Source organism: Prosopis cineraria, unplaced genomic scaffold (assembly GCF_029017545.1).
Source record: "Prosopis cineraria cultivar Desert tree isolate PC_DT_omini unplaced genomic scaffold, ASM2901754v1 PC71, whole genome shotgun sequence".
NCBI lineage: Eukaryota > Viridiplantae > Streptophyta > Magnoliopsida > Fabales > Fabaceae > Prosopis > Prosopis cineraria.
Window position 1 is genome coordinate 36,765 of NW_026555400.1, and position 12,715 is coordinate 49,479.

General features: G+C 29.8%; 1 protein-coding gene across 1 annotated transcript; it reads left to right on the forward strand.

The window, feature by feature from the left end:
- Nucleotides 1-9,068: 9,068 nt before the first annotated feature.
- Nucleotides 9,069-12,515, forward strand: LOC129295228 (cytochrome P450 93B16-like). The gene is made up of 2 exons (XM_054933718.1): nucleotides 9,069-10,089; nucleotides 11,619-12,515. Exons 1-2 carry the CDS (start codon nucleotides 9,151-9,153, stop codon nucleotides 12,273-12,275), a joined length of 1,596 nt encoding a protein of 531 aa, XP_054789693.1. The 5' UTR covers nucleotides 9,069-9,150; the 3' UTR covers nucleotides 12,276-12,515.
- Nucleotides 12,516-12,715: the final 200 nt, after the last annotated feature.

Below are 12,715 nucleotides of genomic sequence, written 5' to 3' on the forward strand. Positions count from 1 at the left end.
GTATATACATATAAAAATTAACAATTCATCCTGTATTTAACTCCAAACCTGAATAATATATTTTATATACATGAAAAATAATAAATCATCTCGAATCAAGCTCCAAACCTAACTTTGGAGTACATAATCACAAGAAAGGTGCCCTGGAACACAAAATTACAGCAAATCCAAAAATAAACACATGTCATTCTATCGTAATCTTTAACCTCACTTTTATATGTATAATGATTAAGTGAAACTTTAATTTTCTCATTTATTAATACTTTTTTTAAACCACCTTATTATTTATCACATCAATAAAAACTTTGCATACCTTTCAAGATAAAAGATACTGCGAGTTCTGTCGATATTAGAGTGACACAAGAGATTGATTTGAATTAGGCTAGAGTTGGGAAATGGGATATAGCTAGACTTACAAAGGCCAGTCTATTAAGATTTGAGTTCAAAAGTCTTGTTTTTTTAAAAAAAAAAATTAATATGATGCTTTTGAAAGCCCGCCAAGAATTATCAAGGTTTAAAGTGTGACTATTCTAAAACTCACATTTTTTTGACAAAATATAATTTAATTTCAAAATATTCAATAAAATTTTAAGTCCAAAGATCACGCAAATGTTCTAAAAGGTCATTAAGTGTCTAATAATTATCATCATCATCATTTGTAAACAAAATATTTTAGTTTGCGTCTCAAGCTAATGAAAGCTCAAGTGTTGGAGTTGCTAATTTGACACCACCAATATTTTCATCTTCTTCACCAATTTTAAATAGCGACCATATTGTATGATTTTCATGTTTTCATTGAAAAATAAAAATATTTAAGATAGGTGATAAAATATAAGTAAATTACTGTGAAGAAAACCATGCATCAATCATCACCATGATCTTTGTTCAAAAAAAAAAATCATCACCATGATCTAAAAGAAGGTAAGGCCAATATTTCGTGATAACATGTGACTGAACACTGAAAGTCGACTCACTAGCTATTGTAATAATCAAAACACTCAAGATTTCACATGCCATCTTGCAATATTGGGAAATTGTTGCTTTTTAGTACTTTAATGATTCAATACTTTAGTGGTTAGCGTTTGATTATTTGAAGTTAAGATTCAGTAAGGAATTTTTTTTGGATGACAAATAAGAGTAAAAAATTTAAGGAAAAACAAAAAAAAACTTTTATGCTAGCCCAAGTTTGAGCCTTATTTTGCAGGCTTTTACGCCTGAGTCTAAAAGTCCTTTACCCAATTTTTCACTAAATTTTCAAGGCTAACCTAACAAAAAATATAGGAAAAATGACTTCGCCCAAATTTCTAATTTTAAATTAAGGCTGTGCAGAAGTCTTTTAGTCCTATTAGACCTAGTCTAACCTGAGAAGGTCTAATCCTGTTAAAAACTATTTCTTTAGAATTAAAAAGACTAAAAAGATCAAATTTTTTTCAGGCTGGACTGAATAGGAGACTGGATATTTAGACCACTTGGTCCAGTTTGGTCCTATTAAATTTATTTAATATGATTATAATTAATTCACTAATTATTTATAATAATAAGTTAAGACTATTAATAATTTAAAAGTCTGGTTCCTCGTATAGTTGCACGCTTAAACTAATAATTTAATAATATGGACTATTTGGATTGTAACTGAAATAATTTTTTCTTGTTGAAAATTATTGTGAATTTATTATGATTATAAGTATTTTTATTATCTTAATTGAGTTTATTAGATTGAAATGGATTATTGCCTCTCAGAGGAAAAAGAAAAAGAAAAACTAAATAAGTACTGGACTAACAAGATCAGTCTTCTAGTCCTATGGGCTAAATTTGGTCCTATTAATTTTTGGATTATCGTTAGACCAAATCGGACTATAGATTACCTAACCCAATCCTTTTCATAAGAAAGACCAAATTTCAGGTTAGGCAGTAGTCCAATCTCTCTAATCCTTTATGTAGCCCTTTCCTAAATCAAGTTGACTATTATTCAGGATGGACTGTGTCAACCTGCTATATATAATACTTATTTTTATCCATCCATATATTCTTCAAATAGTTTTGAGTTTAATGAAAATGTATATGATGTGTATGGAAAGGCAAGACAAGTTCAATAGGACCAAGAATATACAAGGCATCACTAATATTCCTCCCACTGATAAATCTACCACCATCCATTATATGAATTCCAACATAGTATGATCCACAATCACATTATAAATTCAAGTAATTGCAAATTAATTGCAATCAATTCAAGTCAATGATCATTATAAATTAAAATTGCAAATTAGAATTCATGAGTTTAATAGAGGAAGTGTATTTATGATTTTGGTTTAGTGTAAAATAATAAAAAAGAAATGTAGTGTTCAACCAAGTGTCAAAGGTAGCTTCCTAAGTATGAATCCACCACTTTTATCCTTGTTCTTCTTTGCCTTACTGTAGATTCAATTACTCTCTTCAATTGTTGTGTGAATGTGTCCTAATAATCATCAAGACTAGGTGATTAGTGATAGAACCCTGGTGACCACTTAGGATTACAACACACAAATCTTTCTAATAGGTACACTAATATATAATTCAATCTTTGAAATTAGTCCTAGGTCGCCCAATCATGTTTAAGACTTTAAATCAATCAAGATTATAATATTAATTAGGAGCTAAACAAAGGCTAATTAGCATGACACACAGCAAGAGATTGAAAGGTAAATATGTATTCATTCATCAAATCATCAGTCTTAAATACAAATACTTGAAGTGCACAACTAGTCTAAGAATTAAAATCACATCATCGTCTTCTCTAAAGAAAGTCTTGGCCAAGAACAAATTTCTAAATCCTAGAAGATACATTCATGGTACATGAATTAAGAATCAAAAGAAGAAGAAGAGAATAATCTAAAGCAATTGAAAGCATAAGAAAAGGTTTAGAAAAACTCAAGATGTGGCTTCATTTTTCTTGGAAAGCCTTAAAGTTTCTAGCCTCTCATGGTAATGCCTCCTATAATCCAAGCTTGAATCCTCTTTAAGATGACTTCCATAGTTTGATTACTTGATTGAGATGAAGGAATGTGGATGGGAAAATGGAAGAAAGTGAAGGAAAATGTAGAGAAGAAGTGAAAAACAAAAGCAGAAGTTAGAGAAATTGACAGGAAAATAAGAGGTGAAACTAAACAAAAGGTTTAAAAGTGTAAAATGAATTGCAAGACCACTTATTTGTATATGTTATGGTGGTGTAAATGAGTGGAATAGGATTGGTTTTAGGTTATTAAAGCCATGAAAAATATCTAAAATGCTGAACAAATTTGATTGAGGGGTTTCAAGAATGAACGTAGACAAAATTCAATCTAGGTTAGCAGTCTTGGAGTGAAAGTCTCTTGGAAGCTCATGTAACTCTTGTACATTGTTCGACACTTGATTAGAATATACATAACACATCTAAATGTCATGCATGAAGAGGAACAAAAGTGACTTGGATGAAATTTATAACATCCTAAAAATTAACATCTTATTAATTAGATTAATCAAACGTAATTAAGTAAAAATAGTGTGATATATGATCAGAAAGGACTAATGAATGTTTGGTTATATTTAAGTAAAACATTATTTTCAATCAATTACGATTCATTAAATAACAAAATAACACAATCAATCACACACACACCCACCACACATTAATAATAGTTATTTTATGTTTTGAACAACAATTCCCCTTCATAACACCACTTCCTCTACTGGTCAATACAATCTACACAATCATTTCAAGCATACCACACATTAGTTTTATATTACAACCAAATAAATAACTCCAAATTTTAGAGTTAGAGAGTCTAGGTCTAGCCCCCAATTAGCATTAATTTAGGTTAGCAATCATTTTAACCCTTCCAAAAATTCTCTCCAACATACTCTTGTAGTTATAAGCTCTAAATAATCCCCAAATCACTTCCAACATCAATGTTTCATCATCATATAATCACAAAATTCTTTCAAAAATACCTCCAAAAATCATAAATTATCCTCAAGCATTAAATCATTATTCTAACACCTTAGAAACATTTATCTATACTTAAAGGAACAACTAGGCCTCAGAAAACATCCAAATAATTCAAATTAATCCTCCTTTCAACCTCAAAGGCTTAGGTTTCACCCAAAATTCTCAAATTCAAATTCTAACCTCAAATAAATGTTTCCTAGTATTTATTACACTTCCAACGAACTCAACAACCATAATAAAGTATCATAAGTTTGGATTAAACACCCTATAGGAAAACTCTAACTTAAAAATCTTCATCAAACTCAAGAAAAGTTATATAGAAATGCAGAAAAGGAAGCTAGAAACTCACCCCATGCGGTTGCACAGCCTAAATCCTCTTCAAGACTCAAAGATTTCATGTCCTGGCATAGCAAAAATCGAAAGTATCTCATATTTTCTCCTCCTTCTCATGTACATTTTGCCTAATTTTGCAAAACATGGACACTTAAAATGCCTGGTTGCCTAATTTTACAACTAAAGAAAGAAATGTTAATGTTAAAATAAACATCTTTGCACAAGAGTACAAAGAGTGGTTCATCATGCTCAATTGCACTCATCACCTCATTTATTTTTTTGCAAATAGATTTTCAATTTTTCCCTCCTTTCCCCCCTCTTTTTGTAGTTTTCTATAGTTTTTTACAATCTTTTTTTGATATTTATAAGTCAACATAAGCTTCATGGGCAATAAGGTAGTTTATCACCTATTATGTACAAAAAATAAGGTGTTCTTACGACTATCACACATGGCACTTTTGTCAAACTATCACAGTCTCCCAAGCAATGAGTGGCAAGCCATTATTGGTACTACATCACAAAGGAAATCATTAACATATTTACCGATAGTAAATGGATTAGAACTTGTTTTGTTATGATCTGAGCACATTCATTCAACCATTAGAATTTATAGGGCTTAGGATGATTGATGGTGTTCAAGTTCAATTTCTTGACAAGAATAGTGTTAGCCAAATTCAATTGACAACTATTGTCAAAGCTAACACTGCAAATCTTATCCTACATGTAGCAATGAGTATGTAATATCTGCTCTCTTCATTCAATTTTACCATCAACCTATAGTTGTGCATTAAGTACAAGCAAAGTAACTAAGACCTCTCTAGTAATAGGCCATTTCTTCTCCATTAAGGGAGTCATTCGAATTTCCATTAGAATCATCATAGCTATCATTATTGCAATTAGAATGCTCACTATTATGACCTCCATTTTCAAGTACAATAACAATACGCTTACTAGGACAATGATAAGATTTGTGACCTCTTTCTTTACATTTAAAACATTCAATTGTTAATATAAAGGTTTATAATTAGAGACTTTTACCCTTGAATTCTTCCTTGGCCCTTGGCTTGGGATTTTCAATTGCCATAAAATTCTTCCATTTAGATGTAGATTAAGAGTCTCTCCATATAGTAGAAGATTTAATTTTCTTTTCCTTCAAGTTTCTTTCTATTGTCATTGCTTTATGGACCAACTCTTCTTTATTAACAAAGTATATAATTTTAATCTTTTGTCGAATTTCAGGCCATTATCCATCAAGGATCTGAGTGATGGATGCTTGATAATCTTCTTGCTCTCTTACTCTCATTTTAAGTTTATTAAGTTCATGTATATATTCAACCATAGACATGCTCCCTTGATTAAAAGTTTAGAATTTTCTATTCAAATCCATTAGTAATAGCTGGGTACATTCTTTTCTCTCATGTACTTCTTGAGTTTTTCCCAAGATTTTAGAGGCTTCTTATGTTGAAGTCGACGCCTCATCACCATATTAGTGCATAATCAGAAAATTGAAGGGTAGCCATTTTTTCCTCAATTTTAACAAGCACATCATTAGTTATAAGTTATATCATTAAATTTTTATCGCAAATTTCACTCTTTGCCCTCTATTAAATGTTGATGAGATAAAACACGTTATAAAGCATGTATATTTAATGTAGGCAAAATCAAAAACTTATTATATTTTTAGATAGAGCTAATGAGTTTTTTTTTCTATTCTAGTAAAACATGTTGGACATAATTTATAAATCCAACAAAATAAGTATATATCTACTTCGTCCAATTCTTATCATAGGGCTCATTCTTGAAAGATTCTTTGATCCTTAATATAATAAGACATTTGACGGAGTATTAATTACATTTTCTCAATATCACATTTAGATCCATTAACTATGAGAGACAATATAATATAAATTTTAAAATTTTTTATTAAAATAAGAATAAAATTAGAAATTTATTTTATGTTGTCAAGTAAAGTTAATAACAAAAAATACCTCATACTAATACCCAATCAATTATATTATACTAAGAACTAAAAAAAAAAAAATTCCTGTAATAGAAATTGGTAGGATATATAAAAGGAAATATGACAATAAAATCGCTCTGAATCATATAAATTATAAATTAGTCCCTCAAAGTGCTATAATTTGACTGAAGTCCTAAAAACTTTTGTGTTAATAAATTTTAAAATGAAATAACTATGTTACCCTTATTAAAAATTACAAGCCCGAAACACGACTTTTATTTAAGAAATAACAACTTTTATTCTATGAATTGTAAGAGTTAAATAAGAAATCACAACTTATCCAGTATAATTTTTGTTATTAAAAAAAATTTAAAAATAATAAACGTCAATCACAAGTTTCATCTAAAGAATGACAACTTTTGTTCTATAAATTGTAAAGAATTGAACAAAAAAATTATAACTTATCAAATATAATTTTTATTTTTTAAAAATAAGTTTTTAAAATAACAAATTCCAATCACAACTCAAAAAATAATAATTTTTATTTGAAAAATTATAAAAATTGAATAAAAAATTATAATTTATTAATAAAAATAAAATAATCTTTTCAAAAGTCTCTAGAAAACTTTGTGAAATTATATTATTTTAAGAGATTGTTAAAAAAAAATCAGATTTTTATTTGTATAATTTAAAAAAATTTATTGCCATTTTCCCTGTATATAAAGTGGTGGAAGCTGGGATGGCCACGGCCACCCTTTTAATAACGCGGTTCCACTACTGCGTAACACGCCATCCACAGTAAATAATAATAATAATAATAATAATAAAGAAGAAGCAAATCCACGCAAAGAAAGGGCGCGTAATGGGTACAATTGACTGATTTTGATTTGAAGGAAGGAGTGGGGCCAAGCCTACGTAATATATATAGAGCATTTCACTGTCCTATCTTATATTGTCCAGAGTCTGCACACATGTATTATCAATGTCGTACTATTAATGACGCAAATCACAGCGCCCAGCCAATTCATGGGGATCAGTTTCGCTGCGGTGCATCATAAATCTCGGGTATGTTTGGATTTCAGTTGAATATAATAAATTATAAAAATAATTGATTAAGTGGTAAATTTTAATCATAATTGATTATGTTATAATGTAATTTGTTTGGATATTATTTTTTTAAAATTAATTTTAACTTAATATATGTTAACAACTTTTTTAAAGATTTAAAATTTGAATTTTACTAAGAAAAAAAAAAGAGAAGAAAAGGGAGTTTGATTTTTTTTTATATAAAATTTTGTGCTTTTTTATAATTTTTTTGGACCTTTTTATGTAATTTCTCCAGTTTTTTTTATCAACGTTTCTGAAAAAGCTCAAAATATTAGCTTTTGAAAAAAATCGATTTTAAGGGTTGAAATTGATTTTTTGCTTTTTTAAATGTTTAGCTAATAAATTAAATAATCAATTTTTTTGAGAATAAAATCGATTAAAGACGTATCCAAACGGACACCTCATTGTTTGTCCAGATGACAATTTTATTTTTTATATTTTTAATATTCTTATGAAATTATTATTTTAATAGATATATCATTTCAAATAAAGATAAAAATTCTCTCCTATTATTAAGTTGCGTCCTGGTCCATCCTGGCGCGTGCATAAGTGTGGCAAAGTGGTAAATTTTTTGAAAAATGAAGCCTAACTAAAAAAAAGTTATCATTGATGTCTTTAACATTCCACGAGGGAGCTCGAGGGAAGCATCAGGAGACGACCTATGCCCACCATGCGATATTGACAATATTCTCATACTTCCTCTTCTTCATCTCATAAAACATGCTTAAATGGTTCGATATGTTTATTATTAAAAAAATAATTCAATATTCTAAAATATAAAATGATTTTAAAAAATAATGATTTCATTATTGACGGTTATCCAAACGTACTATTTAAATGTATTTTCTCTGTCTCCTTTTTTAAATAAATGTTATTTTTAAAATTTGATAGAAAAATTAAGATTTCAAATTTTATTTTATTTAATTTCATTGATATCGTAATTTTACTAAAATTAAAGTATTTTATAAAATGGGACGAAGAGTGGAAGTAGCTAAAATTTAGATTGAGTGAATGACATCAATTAGTATCTTAATTATAATTGTTGGATTTTATCAATATTTAAAAATTATCAACATATATTTATTTTAAAAAATTTGAAACAATCCTCACAATTATACATCGTCCTGTCTAAAAAATTTAAAATATGATACTTTTTTAATATTATATGAAAACAATCATTGAATTGGATTAAATCAAGTCATTATTAATATACTTTCTTTTCAAAAAATATAAAACATTTTTAACCGAATCGTACTATTTGATAAAATAATTACATACTTTTAAACTAACCGTATCTTTTTATATTTATCTTTATTAAATATTTTATAATAAATATAAAGTCATTTATTAATAGTGATACTTTAAAAAAAATAATAATTATACGTTAAAAATTAAAAATTTTTTATATTTTTTAACATTTAATTTTTTAAAAAATATTTTATACTTTTAGAGGAAGGAGTATATGCCAAATGAAACACCCATTATTGAATTCAAATGCGAGATTGGCTGACAAGGTAATTCATTTTATGAGAAATACGAGGTAAAACAAAATTGGAAGTACTAAGTATTTAAGATTGCCTTGAAATGCTAGATCCCTTTAAGCTAAAATACTATTGTTTAATGATGACTGACGAGCACCTCACTTGCTCCACACTGAGATCAGACGCGTGTTTGTGTATATATATAAACACATGTATAGCCTTGCTAATACAGAACTGAAAACTCATCAAGCCACCATAACTGCCATTTCCCTTCTTCTCGAGTTGGGAAATCCCAAACAAACATGGTGTCACAACTTGTGTTGTTAGGTGGGATCCTCTTGGCCTCAGCTTGGCTTCTTCTTTTCATGAGAAGGATCAAGTCGAAGCCGACGCCGACGCTGAGCCTTCCTCCGAGCCCGCCGGCTTTGCCTTTGGTCGGCCACCTCCACCTCCTCAAGCCTCTGGTTCACCAAGCCTTGCACGAGCTTCAGATCAAATATGGTCCTCTCATGCACCTTCGGCTCGGCTCAACCAACATGGTCGTAGCCAGCACTCCTGAACTCGCCAAAGAGCTTCTCAAAACCAACGAGCTCGCTTACTGTGCTCGTCCAATGAGCATTGCCATCAATCTCGTGACCTACGATAATGCTGCTTTTGCCTTCGCTCCTTACAATACGTACTGGAGATTCATCAAGAAGTTGAGTAACACGGAGCTCTTGGGAGCCCGAACCATCCGGCAGTTTTGTCCGGGTCGGGCCAGCGAGATCCACCGGTTCATTAAGGATCTCATGGATAAATCCATGACCGGAGAGAGCGTGAACCTCACCCAAGAACTCATGAAGCTCTCCGGCAACGTCATCTCACGGATGATGCTGAGCATCCAGAGCACCGGCACCGACAGACAGGCCGAGGAGGCTCGGAATCTGGCTCGGGAGGTGACGCAGATCTTCGGAGAGTTTAACGTCGCCGATTTTATTAAAATCTGCAAAACCTTAGATGTTCAAGGATTTAGAAAGAGAGCCGTGGACTTGCACAAGAGATTCGATGCTTTCTTGGAGAGGATCATCTCCGCTCGCGAGGAGTCTCGAAAGCAACAAAAAGCTTCTGTGAAGGCAGAGGACGGCCCTGATCAAGATGGAGAAGAGAAAGTGAGGGACTTTCTCGACATCTTGCTCGACGTCGCCGAAGATGAGAGTTCCGAGGTTTCTTTGACTAGGAACCATGTGAAGGCGTTAATTTTGGTGAGTAGCTCCACGGAGAAACTTATCATATAATTAACTCACATATATTAAGTAAATTATTAATTAAGCTAGTTTGTTTGTAAAAAAAAATCCCTCCTGTCTTAATTATACTCTGAATTTTTAAAGACTAAAGTATATACTTCTCATTTCAATTTTATCATTTAATTTTTTTAAAATATCTTTTTAACCCTTTAACCATAATATTATTAGTTACAAGTAATTTTTTTGTATTAATTATTATTATTTTAAAAAAATTAAAATCAATATATCAACATTTAAAAATATTTTATTAATATTTAAAAATTTAATATAAAAATTTATTGAGATAAAAAATAATATTAGGATTAAACGATTAAAAAAATATTTTATAAAATTAAAAAATTAAAATAAAACGTTATGTAAAGTTAAAGAACTAAATGTATATTTTAATTATTTTTAAAATTTCATATGATCTTAAATATATCCGGTCTTAATTATAGTGAAAATTTTTAAAATTTTATTTAATCTTAGATATAGGATAAAGATGCAGTAGTTACGCTTTTTTTATATTGTCCCTTATTAATTACATGTATAATTCAATGACACTGCTTTCTTTTGATCATTGATTTTAGTAAATGTTAAAATTAAAAAGTCAACTATTTTTAAGGAGTTTAATAATATTAAATATTAAATACTATTTTTTAAGAATTATAAATTCGGTTACTTTATCTCATAATTATGGCCGAAGGGTTAACATATCTTTTTTATTTGTTTATATTAAAACTATCCCTAGCTATTCATTGTTCACACTAATGTGTACTTAATAAGGATCATTTGGAAAAAAATAACTAATAAATACAAGAAATAAATGAAATAGAATTTTTCATTTAAAACTAAAATAAACTCATGATTTAAATTCTTTAAAGTTTAGATCTATGAAATTCTTTGAAGCATTTTTTTAGCATTTTTCCTGTTTTTATTATTTTTATAAAATATAAAATCGACTCTTTCTTCTTTAAAAGAAAATTTTCACATAAATTTACAGATCTTAATTTCATAGAATTTAAATTAAATTAAATCTTTAATTCCCTCTTACATTGAAGGGTAATATATTTTTTACATTCCCTTCCCCTTGTTTACCTAGAAGAACAAGTATATATATTTTAAAACGTTTCACTATATATGATCAAATATTTGGATTTTTTTTTGGATCTAAAGAATACTCTCTCCATTTAAAAATATAAAGTATTTTTTAAGGGGTTAAATATTTAAAAATATAATGCATTTTTATTTTCTCAACGTACAATCATTATCCTTTTTTAAAAGTGCTCATATTAAATAAATTACTTTATATTTATTTTATAGTAAAATATCTTATTAAATAGAAAAAAATATAGAAAAATAGGGTTTGTTTGAAAATAAATAATCATTTTATTGGAATGAGATTCAATTAAAAATATCTTACTTTTTTAATGGAAGGAGTATATGATTAAAATTAATTAACTACATATATCTAACTTGTGTAATTGTCATGGTTGGAATATATAAAGGATTTCTTCACGGCAGGAACAGACACAACAGCGACAGCAGTGGAATGGACAGTTTCGGAGCTGATAAAAAACCCAAGAGTTCTGAAGAAAGCACAGGAAGAAGTAGACAGAGTGACTGAACAAAAGAGATTAATAAACGAATCAGATATCCCAAACCTTCCATACATTAACGCAATAGTAAAAGAAATCATGAGGCTTCATCCTCCAGTCGCAATGATCAACAGACAAGGAACACAAGACTGTGTTGTGAGTGGTTACTTGATTCCCAAGGGAACGTTCTTGTTCGTCAACGTTTGGGCCATGGGAAGAGATCCCAAGATCTGGCAATCTCCGTTAGAGTTCGCTCCTGAGAGGTTTTTGGAGGGAAAACAGAGTGGCTTGGATGTCAAAGGCCATCACTATGAGTTATTGCCTTTTGGCTCCGGCAGGAGGGGCTGCCCCGGTCAGCCTCTTGCCATGCGGGAGCTGCCCGTCGTCATCGGAGCTCTCATTCAGTGCTTCACGTGGAAGCCGCTCGATTCCGATGGCAAGATCATCGCCGATGGCAAGACTATTAATATGGATGAACGGCCAGGATTGACGGCTCCAAGAGCCAATGATCTATTATGTATTCCTGTCGCACGATTCAACCCTTTTGATGGTTTCCTTCAAGTCTAAGTCAGCGATCCTGCCGTACGTGTGGTCTTAGGGTGTGCTTCGCAGCTTCTTTTATCATTTCTTTCTGGTTTTTCTTTTTTCAATATTTAATAAGCCAATTTAATTTATTGACTGGAAGGTTTGTGCTAGGAGATATCTTTTGTTTTATTAATAATGTTCATGGAGTTTGTGTGTTGTAAAAGAGATGCTATTGTGTAGTCAGCGTTTTCTGTGTATGTAATTTTTTTTTTGTTTGGCCAACTGCAGTTTCCTTTGGTCTTGTTTTGCTTACCAGAAATAAATGAAATAAAATGAATTAAAAAAATAAAAATAAAAATAAATAATTAAAATGGATATGTGAGCATATTCATAAAGAAAATGAATAAATTTATTCATTGAGTTAGGAATCATAATTTATGAAATTTTTTAATATAATAATCTTCATATTTTTATAGTATATA

Coding starts and splice junctions, on each gene's coding strand:
- LOC129295228 (XM_054933718.1), top strand. CDS start 9,151: ATGGTGTCACAACTTGTGTTGTTAGGTGGGATCCTCTTGGCCTCAGCT. Junction 10,090..11,618: donor ATGTGAAGGCGTTAATTTTG/GTGAGTAGCTCC, acceptor GAATATATAAAG/GATTTCTTCACGGCAGGAAC.